General features: G+C 42.8%; 1 protein-coding gene across 5 annotated transcripts in view; it reads right to left on the reverse strand.

The window, feature by feature from the left end:
- Window positions 1–3847: 3847 nt before the first annotated feature.
- Sil1 (Sil1 nucleotide exchange factor) overlaps window positions 3848–16184 on the reverse strand; it is a 37290-nt gene continuing 24953 nt past the window's right edge. For all 5 annotated transcript variants that reach the window (XM_055061480.1, XM_050193170.3, XM_050193171.3 and 2 more), the window contains exons 7-8: window positions 14960–14997; window positions 3848–5516 (exon numbers count right to left, since the gene is read on the reverse strand). In XM_055061480.1, coding sequence (XP_054917455.1) covers window positions 5213–5516; window positions 14960–14997 — 342 coding nt within the window. In that variant the 3' untranslated portion in view covers window positions 3848–5212. The remainder of the gene's footprint in view (window positions 5517–14959; window positions 14998–16184) is intronic.

Here is a 16184-nt window from a genome sequence, read left to right on the forward strand (position 1 = left end):
ACGAACTTGTTGGCACGTGAACTTGTTGGCTCGAGCGATCCTCTGGAATGTGCTGCGATTCGATGTGGTCCGGGGAACTCGAAGTAGGCGCAGGAAACAGCTCCATATCTAACAGTACTAGGCCCCGTTAACGGTCTCGAATACGAGACATGCATGGTGGGCGAAACGAGAGCTCAAATCGCCAAAGCAACGTCAGAAACACCTTTGAATAGATGCGAGTATGCTCATTAGGCGTCTATGTGCTCGTACTGTGACCGAAGACGGCGCATGCAAGGTCCGCGCATGCGCGCCTTTATGGTTAAGGAACGCGTACCATGTCCCGTGACTGTGGCACCTTTTCATTCCTGGTATGCTTCACTGCAATAAATTTCCTATGCTTCACCGCATAACATTACTGCATTACAGCGAAGATGACCAGTCAAGTTCGAATTGGCGAAGGCCAATTTTGAGATCGAAATAATGGAGATTTGGGCCCACAGAAATGCATGAACGCCGGCCAGTACCTTCAGCCTGGTTCGAATTAACAAAAAAAACGAATTAATCGGAGTCTAATCAACGGAACTATACTGTATATGAAAATGTAGACTGTCACACATGGGCCCGCTCTGCGCATGCTCCGCACAGCCATGAACTTCAGTATAACCTCCAAAGGGATATTATACAATACAACAAAGTCGCAGTAACAACGTGTCATTATTCATCGGTCTGCGGCCACTAAAGCAGCATCTAGCATCTTTGAGTGATCCAGATTATGCTATCACATAAAAAATGTCTCAGCACTCGTAAATCTCAAATCTAAGCCACCCCTGTGCAAGAAATGTGCAACAGCCTTCGACATCCAGCAAGCACATTTTACAGGGTGTTTCACTTGAGCCAAACTCTGAAAATATGCAAATGCTATGTAGCTGTACAGAACCAAGGTAATGTTCTTTGCCATCACTTGGAGATACACAGATTATTTTTTGTGTTCCACCTAACTATATAATTACTATTAATTAATTAATCAATTCCTAAATTCAATTATTATATTTAAAGTGCCAATGAGAAGATTGTAGAGCAACGTGAGATACTCCCGATAAGTTTTCTATTGGTCAATACGTGCTACATAAAAGTGATTTTCCGAGCATGAAAGAAGCCTGCGAATACACGTAACGTGCCTTGAGTAGCCTTTTTGAAGCAGCAACCTAAGGAATTTTATGAGACGGGAATCACGCGACTCGTTAGTCAGTGGGACAAATGTCTAAATACTCATGGAGACTACATTATTTTTAAATAAAGTGGAGACTACTTTTAAATGAAGTACCCCGTTTGTCATATATTTGGATTGGCTCACGTTCATTTCACTCGCCCTCGTATATTTTGCAGAACTCCTGCTTTTTATATGTGCTCTCTGTTGCAACTATAATTTCAGTGCAATTAAAATAAACGACCAGTGGCAGCTGATCCTATGCAATGCATTGGAACAAAGGACAGCATCATTGAGATTTTTTCCTGGCCATTGCGTATGTACAAAAATGTAAACAAGGTTCTTGAATGGCAAAGTTTCATGTAAATATTTGTCCTCAACTTGTTCATTTCATGGCCTTTACATTTTTCATATCAGCGGCATGCACTGCTTTGCTGCTTTTGAACTGATATAGTTCTAAAGTTCATGTGATATTTTCTTTACTTACTAAAGACAAAAAACATGGAATTGATATCAGTTATTTCGGGCACAATTTTTGGGACATATAAGTACATTCTTTCATGAAAAAATACATATTTTACTTGTCTTGACAGTGCATAGCGTTCAATAATTTGTTTGCAGCATCTTTGGCAATGGTAATGCAGTTATTATTCATGTATTTGATACCCCGACAAATTCTATAAGGAGGAGGCCGAGCTGCAACGTGAGCACCCCCCGAACGAAATTTCTGGCTATGCCACTGGGACAGAGCGATATGATGTACTGCAAAACAAACTTCAAACTTCAATGGGAATTCTAATGCGAAGTTTCCTTTGTGGCATCCAAAAGATTTAGGTGCTATGGTCGGTAGTGATGGCAGTTGGACTGTGAAGAGGAGAGTGCAGGTGATAAGGAGGGGTGGCACTGAAAAGAGGAAGAGGAGAAGACAGGTAGTAATGCACACCGATTGGTTGGCAAAAGTGATGATGTCATTAGGCTGTCACGGCAGAATGAAAGCAGCATGTGCACACTTACACTAATTCCCACAGTGTGTGGGACCAGCATGTCTTTCTTCTCCTCTTTTTTCTCTTTTTTTTTTCAGGAGCTCAAAATACAAATTTGCTACTTGAAAAACTAAATCTGAACCAGAAAAAGTCAAGCAGCGTCATGTGCTCTGACTAAAATAGTTCATAGTTAATGACCCTCCCAATAAACTAATTTGTTGCATATGATATAACCTTGCCATGAAAGGTTATATGGCAACATCCATCAATGATAAGAGGGTACCATGTTGTTGCTTCACACGTAGACAAGAGTTTCCCTGTACTTAAAAGTCTCCAGCTGCACATCATTGAAGTGAAAATACTTCAGTATGCGCGAAGCAGCACATTACAGTCTCACATTAAATTGCAACGGCTTTATGTCACTCTGGAAGCCCAATGCAGAAGTCAGAGGCATGCAGGCTAGTCAGCTAGTCCTCGCAATACCTAGCAGTTTATCAAGAACTCTGGTTATGATGACAGTGACAAACATAGGGCTGTAAGCACAATTCCAGGAGGAACATTATAGTCAACCTAGTGTTGAGTTGTTTCATCATCCATCATTCTCATACAAATAGCATGGCCAGTGAGGTAGCTCGCGAGTCATTGTTGGAACCACCTACTAAAGCTCTACTCCTCCGGGCCCATTGAGGCCATTGTGCATGAAGTTGTAAACGTCCGTAATGTCAGAGAAGATTGCCCGGGCAAGACACGCCTCATCTCTTTATCTTGAATGATGGAAGTCAATCATGTCAAGGATACTTTTTTTAAACCATACTAGGATTTCGGGAAAGGCTACTGTTCTTCAAAATCCATCGAAGACTTGTCAGCACCATTTGTTTCACAGCCTTAGTGGCAAGGCCTGCCTTAGCAGCCAGCTGCCAAAAGGAAAACTCAAATTTTGCGTGGTTTTTAGACAGAGCCATGATGCAGCTGCCCCTCCAAGTACCAAGTAGAGTGCCAGCTTTCAACACAGTGCCACACACAGGAAAAATACAACTTTGCACACTTCTACTTAAAGCTACAATGTTGCAAAGTATGGAACGCTGCCTGCATGTAATGCTCATTAGTGCATGGAGGCTTAAATTGTAGCTAAAGTTCTTTTAAGGCACAGATATAGTCCGGCGTAACACGAGGCACAGTTATGCTACACCAGCGTAAAGTGGACGCTCTAGAGTCTAAAATCACCATTCAGCTGCCTGGCAGTGTTCAGCGTGCTTTGACGTGACCAGCGCAGGAATAGAATAGGACACTGGACACACCAGACCAGAGTGCATTGCACGCTATCTTGGCTGGCCGGCAGCATGCTGGCCTATAGCTCGGGTGCAATGAAGATATTGTGTTGAATCTGCGCCTCCGCCAAATACAAAAGCGCTTGCTGACTGTGCACTTCTGTGCATGCGCTGCGGCAGCAGCTGATTGCCGTGCTGTTGCGGGCCACGTTTAACATGCCAAACTATACAAGGTGCATATTTTTGGGAATGCTGGAAACGCCAGCATAATGTAGCTGACTTCGCCAGCCGCTGCCTGGCACACTGGAAACTCTGGACTATATCCAAGCCTTTAATGTGAATGGAGCATTAGCAAACACTGAAAATTGCATATAGCCAGCAGGGAAGGCTTCACTGGAAAATACGGTGTCTAAGAGTCTTTTAAATAAAACTTTATTTTTTTCACAGCAAGACTTGACACTTTTTCTCTGAAAAGTACGCTCACCGTCTTTACAGGCGTTTGCCACATGGACATCAGTCAGTCCCAAGAGTAATGGTAGCAAAGTTGCAATCACCTTTATTAAATTACCTATTTATTGAAACATTAAACCATACATTGAACAGCAGAAGGCAATCCATGACTGGCACATTAATTTAATTAAAGTTGCCAAACGTGAGCATGTTTTTTAAATATACAGAGCAGATGCTGGCATCAAAGTTGCTTAACTTGAGAATTTCAATGAAGAAATGTCAGCTGAGCTCAACAAAAAGTAAGTGAATTTCACACAGCTCAGTAGCTACATAACTAGGAGTATAAAAGTGGATAGCCAACCCAGTTGGCATTATTGCATAATGTAAACCATGTTAAACCCTTAAACAGACAGAGATTGCACAAGCCATGTTGTGTTTCTCTCTTTTGTGCTCAACTTCTGTCCTTTGACTAGAAGGTCACTCTAATGACTTATTTTAAATGTAACCCACTATTGGAAAATGACTACGTTTAACTTTTCAGTATTAACATGTATCAAAAAGACTAACAAAAGATTTGCCTATTGGCTAGTTAGTATGTCAATGACAACTACTGTGCTCTCTTATTTCGAAGACCAAGTAACTTATCTTAAAACAAACTTTTTTTGATGCCACAAGTTCCCTTATTTTATAGAAGAATGCCCTGCTTTCTCATGCAAAGCTTTTCTGTGCAAGTCCTTTGCACAATTTTTTTTTTTTCCCCACTGCACAAGGATGCATGTGTTCTTGAACTGAGGCTTCATCAAAGTGTAGCTGCAACACTGTGTGTAGTTTAGGTCTTCCCATGTAAGTGCGCTCTCCTGCATCTTAAAATACTAATTTTTAAGGTGTATTATTTTGATAACCTGCAGATAGTATTATATGGCCAGACATTGGTGCCTGTGTATTTCTACTGCTAATGACAAGAGACATCACAGACATGAAAGCCCACATGTGAGAAAAATATACAAACTTGACTGCTCTATTCTCCGGTTGTAACATGCAAATTGGACCAGGTGTGTTTGAAAGCACACCAAGTTGAGACGTGACAGCACTTTCTTAAAACCCAAACACAGACAATGACAGATCAATGATAGATCAATGAGCCTCAGAGCAATAAGAAAAACCTCCGACACTGAAAGAGAGATGGTAGTCACTGTTGTGACACATACACCTGAAAGGAGTTACTTAGAAGAAACACCTCAGCTGACTTAGAGCCACACTATGGACATAGGTAGACATTATCACAGTCAAAGTTGCCAACACAATCTCACAGTCAAGAGGACAGGTCACAATTCATCTTTCTGCTTCCGCTGTAAGGTGTCCAGGAGTTGTGTCACCGAATGAAGCAGTCCCTCATAGTAGTCAGCTGCGTGATCTGCATCCTCTGACAAGTGCTCATGATGTGCTTGCCTCTGGTAGTTATTGAGTAGAGTTCGCAGTTCTGTCACATGCCTCTGGAACTCTTCTAGGCACATATCGGCAAGGGCAGTCATGGCTTGCACCACCTTCTCCTGAACATCTACGTCTGAGCTGTGCAGAAGCCGTGGCACCAAGCTGCAGAATCCATGCAGCTGGATGCTCTGTATCAGCCTGCAAGTAAATATAGACAGGCTCAGCAGAAAAACACCACTGCTGCAGGTTCCTCATAGCCTGTACAAACAAACTTGATGCAGTCTTTCACAAGGTGTCTTTAAAATTACTCACAGCTATAAGAAAGGCTGTTTAACCATGGAATTACCTTTCCAAACATTTACCAACTCTAACAAAGTATGGTGAAATATCCCTTATTATTAGGCAATAAAGCTGAAGGAAGGAAATTCTATGTCACAGATATGCTCAAAAATGAACCTCTTGATTCTGGGATGCTCGAACAAATAAGGTGCAACCTAGAAAGTGCAAACATACACTCGAAGAGTGGTTGTTGTTTACAAAGCATAATGTAAGTGTTAGAAGACAAAGAAATATCCTGACAATAAAGAGAAGGTGAGTGAAGCCGGAGTAGACCATCAATTTCTAACTCTATAGTCATTAGTGGTGACAGAGACAATGAAAGTGATCAGCAGAGTGGAAATACATCGACCTCAGAAAGCCGAGATCAATATTTTTCGAAGCATGGTTCTGAGCATAATGCGATGCGCGGTATGGCAATTCTGGAAAAAAAGAAGGACCTGCTTTACACTCGTACAAATATGGCAAGTAGTGCATTTTACTGTAATGTTGACCCCAGATATCTTAGAACTGGTGTTAGTCTCAGGATTCGTACTAAATGAACATGCCTCAAGCATTAACTAGTTCCAATTCTGTATTTGCAACTAGTGCCACAAAGTAATTAACTTGAAAGTCATAAGCACAAAGTTATTAATTAGCTAACAGCACATTATTTGCCCTGCAACCAATGCCAAAAGAAACCTGTATGGGTTTCCCAGCAAAAATGTTGAAGAAAAATTCATCTTGCAATTGCAACTTGTGTAGATTTCTACAACATTGATTTGCTTATTTAGTATTCCTGCACTTTGAATTGTCAGTTAATTTAGCCTTACCCTGCCACCTGCCAGCCTTCTGATTAGCTCAGATTTATCATGAAAGAAGGTAAGGCATGCAAACATAGACACAAGAGAAGAGAACCAGACAACATAAACGGCGTTTGTGTTGTCTGATTCTATTCTCTTGTGTCCATGTTTGCACGCCTTACCTTCTTGCCCAATGAATCCCTACCAACTAGCTCAAGTTTTGGTGCTTCTAGCTCAGATGGTAGAGCAACTGCCCTGAAAAGGAACTGGACCAGCCTTGACATTTGGACCAGCATGGATTTCTGCGCTACTCCCAAATGAATTACAATTTTTCCCTTTCACAAAATTCTCTACCTTGCAGATTTCTACAAGACTGACTTGCTTTTTCAGAGCTACATTTGCATGTGCGCATTCAAGCGTGTATGTATGACTGTATACAAACACAACCACACACACATACACGAGCATATATTAACACAAGAAAAATGCCTTCCACAACGCAGGAAAGTGGGCAGAAAACTGGCACTGCCTCCTGCTATGAAAGACAATGAAGGGCATGGGAAGCACGCTATCTTCTGGACTGATATTAAAAAAGCATCTGTTTTGCTAGCTTCTGTCTTCTGCTTACATAACAATATGCTATAACTATGCTATTGGCATATTTAAAAAAGCACCGGCACAAAAACTTTGTATCACTTTTTTTAATGCAAAGCATTATTAGGATCATTCTCCAGGTTTCTTCGTGCATCCGGACAGATAAGTTCAATTGCAGCCTCAACAGCATTAATTTTTTTAAATTACATGTCCTGAGAGTGGGTGCAGTACACAAGTCCCTCAGCTCAGCAGCCCGACGACCCACCCATAGGCCACAGACACAAGCACATATATCACGTGATTACCTTCAGTTGTGAGCGAGCACTCATCCTGTCTTCAATCCTGTATTTGTCCCTTTTTGCACTCTAGGCTTACATTATGCATGCATAGCTAGACAGAGTACCATATTTGCTCTCATAATGATCGCACTTTTATGTAAAAAAAAATTGATGCAAATTCAGGGGTGTGATCATTACGCGGGTTAAATTTCCCGCGAAAACATATATTTTTTTTCATCCCGCGTTTGCTGCGGGATGACAACAGGTCAACAAACAGGCGGCTTCCGCTGTAACAGTTTCTTCCGTATCAGTAATTAATAATATTGTTAATATTGGCAAGTTTGTGACAATAACGTAGCCATGTCCACTTTGAGGGGTCAGAAACAGAGATTGGCACGCTTAGCTGCCAGTGACATTGAAACACATGGCGGGCACGCTGCGGAAACTGCAGCATTTGTCTTCACTATCCTAATACGGCACGTTTCCGCTAAGGGTGGACGAATATCTTAGCTGTGTTACAAGTGTCGATTTATCTATAGGGTACACTTCTAACGTATCAGTGTAAACGTAGCCACTATCGTTGCCGCTCGCGATTTGTTGCGTGCCTACGAGTGCAGACGAGAAGAACCCAAAGGCGCCTTTTTTGTTGTTGTTGCTGACCAGAACCATTATGGAGCCTACAAATAATGAAGCCAAGGTAAGTTTGGTTATAGCTTCTTTTTCAGGGAAGTGTGGAAAGTTCAATTAAAATTAAATTCTGGGGTTTTATGTGCCAAAACCACTTTCTGATTACGAGGCACGCCGTAGTGGAGGACTCCGGAAACTTTGACCAATTGGGGTTCTTTAACCTGCACCTAAAGCTAGTGCGGAAAGTGATGAAAGGAATGGAATGGCGCATCTGCTTAAGAATGTTTGGTGCGTGCAGACTGCTTGGTATGTCTTTCAGAGTTGTTCGCGTAGCAATCGACAGCATTCGACAGATGGTAAGCGCAATCATCATTAGCTAGACTTGGCACACGACATATCGCTACGACAAGTTCGGGGTGCAATCATTACACGGGAAAGAAAAAAAATTGAATTTTGACGACAAAATTCAGGAGTGGGGTCACTGCGCGAGTGCGATCATTATGCAAGTAAATATAATAACAACCTTACTAGTTCTCTCCCACAAGCTAGTGGAAATACTATATACATGCATTGCGTCACATGTGCCAAGTGAGAGTAGGCCAGTTTTCCCCATTCTTCTCCTGTGGTAACTAGTGCTCTGAGGTGCTACAAGACATTGCACTACCTTTGAGACTGCCTCGAACTTCAATATAACAAAATTCTTGATATAACGAAGAATTTAACTTTTCATTACCTCTTGTCCATAGAACACCATGTATTTAGAACCTGAATATAACGAGGTGTGTTTGTATGCGATTTCAATATAACAAGATTTCACTTCCACCGCAAAGGAATGCTGAGACAATAAACGGAAACTTCCACGGACGCAGATGGTCAAATGATTGAATTACAAGTGGCTGCTTGCTAATGCACCTCTCAAAACGTGGCCGGCGCAACAACAGCGACCACCAAAGTGGAGTTGTGTCATGTTCTGTGCAAGTCCATGTGTGATAAGATCCTATCACGCCCCGCACACTTTGTGTTTTAGGTGCGAGTGATAGTGTACGATGGTGAAACAAGAAAGATGGTGGCTTCACAAGTGCCACCATCCAACGTGAGCAAAGGGAAAGAGGGGGAAGGGATCGAGCTCGTGGTAACAGCATCAAGCGTGCGTGAGGGGCGGGGGGGTTGTAAGTTGGCACACGTCACGATTTCTTGCGCGCGTCTCAGCCATGTTGCACATGGCTGTAAGCGTGGCTGAGCACATACGCAGCTGCGCACCCTGATTTAGAGGTAATCTGCCAATTGTGCAAAGAGTGGGCATGCTGAGACGATGTGACATCATGTAAGCTGTCTTCTCATGTGTTTAGTATTGGAGGTTGCTTAATCTCAAGTTTTGGTGACTCGAAGTGAGAGACAGATGAAGCATGCACTCCTCTCTGCCGGCACTTTTCATGATAGCGTTGTCCCAGTGTGGCCGACGCTTAAGGGGACGAAGTGCACGCAAAAGCGTGGCTAGCTTCGCTCAATTACTACCGGCGATGTGAAGATATCATCAACGTAGCATAAAACCGTATCATTCGTTGCGGACTCCCAAATTCATCAAAATGAATTGTTTTCTCATTCAAACTTGCTTTCTTCAATTGCCTGATAATTCGGAAAATTCTGCAGCCCCTTTCTGTGTAAGAAAAATCGATCGGTTCCTGTACTTATTTCCATAAAAGGTCGAATTTCAATATAACAAAGCAAGCTGCCGATTTTACCTACTTCCTTACATCGAGGTTTAACTGCACTTTGTACTCCAGGTGGTGTTAGGTGTTCTTTCAATCACAGCCTCTGCACTGTGCCCACAAAACTGGGTGGGTGTTTGAGAGTGATGTCAAGCACTCTCCCTTGTTCTCTCTCGTACACAGCACATAGTGTCTAGTTCGGCGCTGCATGTGTGTAAGATGTTTCTTCAATCTCACTATGCTGATATGTTGTGTGTTGTACTCTAGATGGCATTACATATTCTTATTACACAGTGTTCGGGAGGTTCACATCACAATCGTGCTGTATGAGACTGGGTACTTATAGAGGGTATGCAGTCTGCATCTGATGGCCCCTTTGAGAGCCCTAACGGCGGGAGTGAAGTACACATAAATAGAAACTTTTAATTGCATGCATTGTACAGCAAATGGCTCATATTAACAAAATCCCATAATGCATGAAATCTGCTAAACCTTTTCCGATTTATTATATAGCTATCAACTTTGTAACTACAGTATGAAGCCTCAATTCCTCGACAGCACAGCAAATAACTACTAAGTGCATCAACCTAGACGCATGTCAGGTGTACTGCAGCTTGACACGAAGCAGGAGGTTAACATCATGAAAGCTGAAAGTGGTGGTTACGTGGTCTCGAAAACTCATGTGAACCCCAGTCAGCCTGGTGTGCTAGTTGAAGGCCATGCAATTACCATTTTATTGAAAGCTAGAAGCGTGCCATCAAATTGGTCTTTCCACCTTTCAATCTGTGCTTCTCTGCATTCAACATGGGTTAGCCCTGTTCCTAGGACTGCTGTCACTCCTCTGGGAGTGTAGGGGGTGGGTCCAGTGGCGTAGCTAGGTTGTCTGGCACCCGGGGCCCATAGGTCTTCTGTCACCCCCCCGCACCCCCCCCCCCCCACCTTGGGTGTAGTCGAGGAAGGCGAGAATATCAACAATTTCCGGGTGTCTTCAGACGTACATGACACCCCCCCCCCCCCCCCCTTGTTGCTACACCACTGGGTGGGTTCCTTTCACCTTCTATACTCTTATCCCGTCGAGAGCTCTATGGACTCAGCTTTAAGTGCCAGGGCTATGGTGTGGGTGTGTGCATCAGTGGTGTTTGTCACATGACCACTACCACCCCTGGTTTTTGTGACATAACCAGTCTCCTCTTGCATGTTTGAAGCTGCACTGCACTTGGTGCACATACTGAACTGATCACATTTAAAAGTGATATAATCATTTATTGTGTTCTCGAGGAATTCAGGGTTCATAGAGTAATTCCTGCTTTGACAGCTCTCCAAAAAAGTAAAAAATATGAGAAAAAATTTTTGTGTCAGTGCTCCTTCATGGGGGACAAGAAACCTGAAGTGCACACAGATGTGCAACTTCTTTGCTATGTTGCAACACAACTGTGTGCTTACTTATATGCAGTCAACAACCGGTAATTCGGACTCCACAGGGAATGCAATTAAGTCCGAACTATTGAATGTCCAAAAAAAAGCGTATGTGTTTGGATACATACATTTTTTCGGACATTCAATAGTGCGGACTTATTTACATTCCCTGTGGAGTCCGAATTACCGGAAGATCACTTTATTCACATTTTAGAGCCTGTGTACAGAACAAGTTGTCGATGCATTGCTGCATGCACTTCTGCTTAAGTGCAACCAAGTCCACCTGCATCTCTGGCAGTTTTGAGTTTCGCTGTACGTTGATGCAAGGACTGCCACGGCTTGAGTCAAATCTGCATGTGGAAGGCTCTGGAGCACACGGCACATCACCATCTGAGTCAGAGTCGCTGTTTGACCGTGGGAGAACTTGCTCAATTATTTCGTCATTGTTCAGTTTGGCACACGACGAAACTGTGCTGTCGACGTCTGCAACGTCTTCAAATCTAACGGCGACAGGAATCGGCACACAGCAGCCTAGCAGGTCATCAATGATGTCCGCATTTGAGCTCGTTGTGGTAGGTGGCATTCTACCTCTTCAGTTGCGGAGTCAAGCTCATTCGGACTGCGACTCAAGACTAATTTAGAGTCTGACTGTGAAGGAACCGTTGGTGCCATTTGGCGCAGCCTATCTATAACCTCACAGGAAAGACTTCTTCGAGCCAGCAGAGTGCTGTCTGAAACACAAACTAAACCAACAAGCACAGCATGGCAGAACACTGTCCACAATGCAAACTCAACAAACAGAATGGCGATAGCCGACCATGCGTGGGGGTGCCAGAAGAGGATGTGATGATCGCAATGTTAATGCGACCGCACAATTCAGGCAAAGCCTCCACGATCAGCAGTTGCAGTGAAATCTCAAGGGCGTACAGCAGCAATCAAGGCCTCAGAGATTACTATCTAGTGCGTAATCTCTGAGGCCATACTTGATGTCTCATCAAGGTTGCCAGAGGAGATAATGGCAGCAGAGTTGGCGTACGTTACAGCCACGGACGGAATCCGGATAATCGAATGTAGAGCTGGCGGCTGTCCGAAATATCGGTCATCTTTACACATTAAGTCTATGGGGCCATTGGTGGTGCTGTGAAACTGTCCGAATCACCGAACGTGTCCGGATTATCGGTGTCTGATTTATCAGTTGGTAACTGTAACAGTCTTACGATCACAAAAGTTTGTATCTATACTCATCAATGTGCTTGATTGTACTCAACAGTAGTTGAGGAGCAAAAAAGGCTACTGCCCAAAAATTGTACAAAATATTAGCCTACGAAAAAGTACAATGAGGAAAACGGCATTTTGCTATTGTACACCAGATAAAAATGCATAGAAGTGTCGTAAGAAAAAAAGACAGTTCAGAAATGCAACACTAAACTGGGAAACAGTCTTAAAATTGCCAATCCTGGCTTCATTTATATCCCCTTGGGGCACAGTGTCCACATTTGTGGACACAACCTGTTTGTGTCGGTTCTCTATAGTGGTGGCCAAGAAAAAGCAGTGGACATTGAGCTTCAAGTGAATTGAACCCCCTGCATGCTCAATATGTATTCATTTCATTTACAACGTGCTCCCTACTGCCACAAACAACCACTTTGCTGAAGGTACTAGTACAATGTTCAACGTGACCCATTCTGGCCACAATGTAGAAAAAAAATTTCAGTTCTTATAATGCATGCAGTGTTAAGAACGGCCAGCTGCAGTGCAAGTTTGCCACCCAGTTACAACTATGGCGGCAACATTCCGGCGCTGTTAAGAACGGCCAGCTGCAGTGAAAGTTTGCCATCCAGTTACAACTATGGCAGCAACATTCCGGGAGCGTCGCCGCCAACTTCTAGCCACAGCGTGACTAAATCGACTTTGTGTCGGGGAACAATATGGGCATCCCCCACTCTCCGTCGCTTCAGCTAGGATGCGTTCGATGAAGCAGGCTTTGTGCTGAAACCGCCACCAACCTCTAGCCTCATCGCCGTTGTGACAGGATGAGTTCGGCAGGCCAACTATTGTTCCCAAACTCCCCAACGCACTACCCGGAACGGCTCCGAGTTCTACGGGGCCCCTCTGACGTCGGCTCCGGACATTCGAACGTGTGTGCATTTGTGTGTGTAGACCGTCCTGCGGGGAGGCGGCTAGTTTGCGATGACGAAATGAACGTTCGCATCACCTTGTATCGGGAGAGGACCGAGTGTTTAAAAACCGCTGTTGTGTGGCTGCTCAGGTCACTCTCTCTCTCAAGCAGTCGTGTTAGACTGATGTACTTTCTCAAACAGTCATGTTAGACTGATATAAATACTGTAAATAAACCCATATTCCTCGTTCTCGATGAGAAGCAGTCCTTCCCTTCATCAACGTCCTCAGCGTGGATAAGTTGGACGACGGCATGGGCCAGCTACCTTCTAATTCATGCCCGACTCCAATTTTGACAACGGATCACAAGCGATGGGATTGAGCCCCCAATCCTGACAGCAGTTAACAAATAAATTGTGCATGCACTTCAAGTCTGTGGTTCAATAATATCCATGGAAAAACTGAGCATTACTGACTGCACAACAAATATATATTTATTTACTCTCTAATCATGATGACTCATTAGAAAATGCACAAAGCACCTCCCTACCATCTTGTCTTTTGCAATGAAGTGTCAAGTGCCTTGGAATAAAGTTGTGTAAATTTTGCTCATTTATAGAAAATCCATAACTCGCATCTGAAGGGGATATGAAAGATGGTTTTAGCACATCTTGCCTTTCACAGATATTCCTAAATATGTACACCTTGAGTGAAAGTAATGGGAGCTATGCAAACATGATTTGCGCAGCAGCAATATTTTGCCAAGTAGACATTGCACAGTGTACTTGCCATGGTCACATAAATGATTAAGTATAGCACATTGACTTTTTAATAACAAACTTTAGAGGACATAGCTTTTTGTTCATTTTTAGCTGAGAGCATCGCTCGATTACTGCTCAACAATCTAAGACAATGATTTCTTTTCCTCTTGCTTTTTTATTATTATTATTCAATTTTTGGAACGGGCATATATTCCAAGACACCAGACAAGTGTTTTGCCACTGAAATCACTACAGTACAATCAGAAGTGTGGAGCTCTCCACAAAGCTACAGTTGATTGAGCGACATATATGGCAGCTGAACTCTTGATAATTCTTCTAATTTCACATGCACTTTTTCTTGTCACCTATGGCTTAGATTAAGAATACCACGAGGGTGAATCAGAAAGTCTTTTCCCCTATTTTTTTTAGCCAAAGTATGGCTGTAGATGCGAAGTCAACATATCCATTTCCAGCAGTGAACCTTTCTTAGACCACACTGGCAGCGCCGCGGCACGGCGCTGCTGTCAGTTGTTGAAGATTGCGGTTGTGCTTCACATGTCCATCGTGTATGAGCAACAAAGTGAGATTCCTTTTTTATTGAGTAAGGGAAAAACACCCATCGAAATCCACAGAGAAATGCAGCCCACGTATGGGGAAAGGTATCTTGCTTTGAGAAGTGTGAGGTAGTAGTGTCAAGAGTTCGCAAAAGGCCGTGAAGTCTGACGGTCGTTCCACAGTCAGCCAGACAAATTGTACAACAGGGGCATCTCAAATTTAGTGCTGTGATGAGACAAACGTCTGAACCTATGTGGGGACTATGTGAAAAAATAGTGTAAGGTATATAGAATAGTACGTATATTTGTAATCACCTGCATGTACTTTATTTTGGCTAATAAGAAAATAGGGTCAAAGACTTTCTGATTCGCCGTCGCATATGGTAACCAATTTGAACACAGCAAGGGCTTCACCGGATGCATGAATTTTATGCTGAGAGTTAAAAAGGTCTATGAGGAAACTTACTCTGTGTCAGTTGGCTGGCCAGATTCATGCCTCAAGCGCTGCAAAACATCAAAAGAACAGTAAAAAAGCATGTCAACTAAAATCGAAACAGCCACTCGGCCTTTATTTTGTCTGCTAGTAACAAACTTTTTTCTGCCAAATAAACAAAACCAGTCATAAAGGATACTTCACTCACCTGAAGTGATCTCGCATTGCTCTTTAAGAGGCATCTGCGAGTCAAGGATCAGCCTTGTGCTGTTTATAACAGCAGCTCTGTACATTACAAGCATGAAAGGTATGCACTGCATCTCAAAAGCTTAACAGTCGATGTGCATATGCTTTCTCCATGGAGCTATTTTATGAATCCTGGGACTGATGAGCAAAGAATGCATCATCACCATGCCATTAATATTATGGGGAAGTTCATGAGGCATGGAATATTGTCCCACTCACCTGTATTCGCATACTCCATCTAACTCCTTACACCAACAGAGCAGTGACCTTTGTAAAACCTGTTTCACTCTCCACCGGGCCTCCATATACACTCCAAGATTCTGCACAATACATGCCTAAAACCTGGCATTTGTAGTTTGTGGCATGATGCAAACAATGGCAAACTAAACGTATACAGCAGGTACTGCATGTTACATACAGTGGTAACTTCATCATGGTGAAGTTGTGGGAACCGGGAAAAATCTTCACTAGTATATCAGTAGCTTCACTATAGCCGTAGTTCATGATTCTGCCTTCCCCCCCAATCCCCTTCTGTTACAATAAAAAAACTTTTAAGAACAGAAGGTTGATTCTCGTTCAAAAGAGTTCAAATGTTATCTTTATTGAAATGCAGATTCACAGGCTGCTATCATTATGCGTATGGATGCTGCCAACGTTACTCTTATAGAAAAGCATAATAACCACCCTGATCAGAATTCAAGGCAACCAGTGCTCATCTAAATCATCATAGTTGCTAAAACCATGGTAAGTGAGATTGATGTTTACTCTGTCATCGTTAGGGTAATAAACTTACATGCCTTTTTCTTATTTTTTTTTATTATTTTCAATGGTACAACTATACACATTCCAGATGTAGTAAAGAAATGTATTTATATATATATATATATATATATATTGGTTTGTTTGTTTTTTGTCTCAATAGCCCATCTTCACCATATCAGGGAAAAATTGCACGGATGCCTATGAGAGCGTAATGGGGACTGGCGGTTCTGTGCACTAGAACAATGTTTTG

Source organism: Dermacentor andersoni, chromosome 1, assembly GCF_023375885.2.
Source record: "Dermacentor andersoni chromosome 1, qqDerAnde1_hic_scaffold, whole genome shotgun sequence".
Classification (NCBI taxonomy): domain Eukaryota; kingdom Metazoa; phylum Arthropoda; class Arachnida; order Ixodida; family Ixodidae; genus Dermacentor; species Dermacentor andersoni.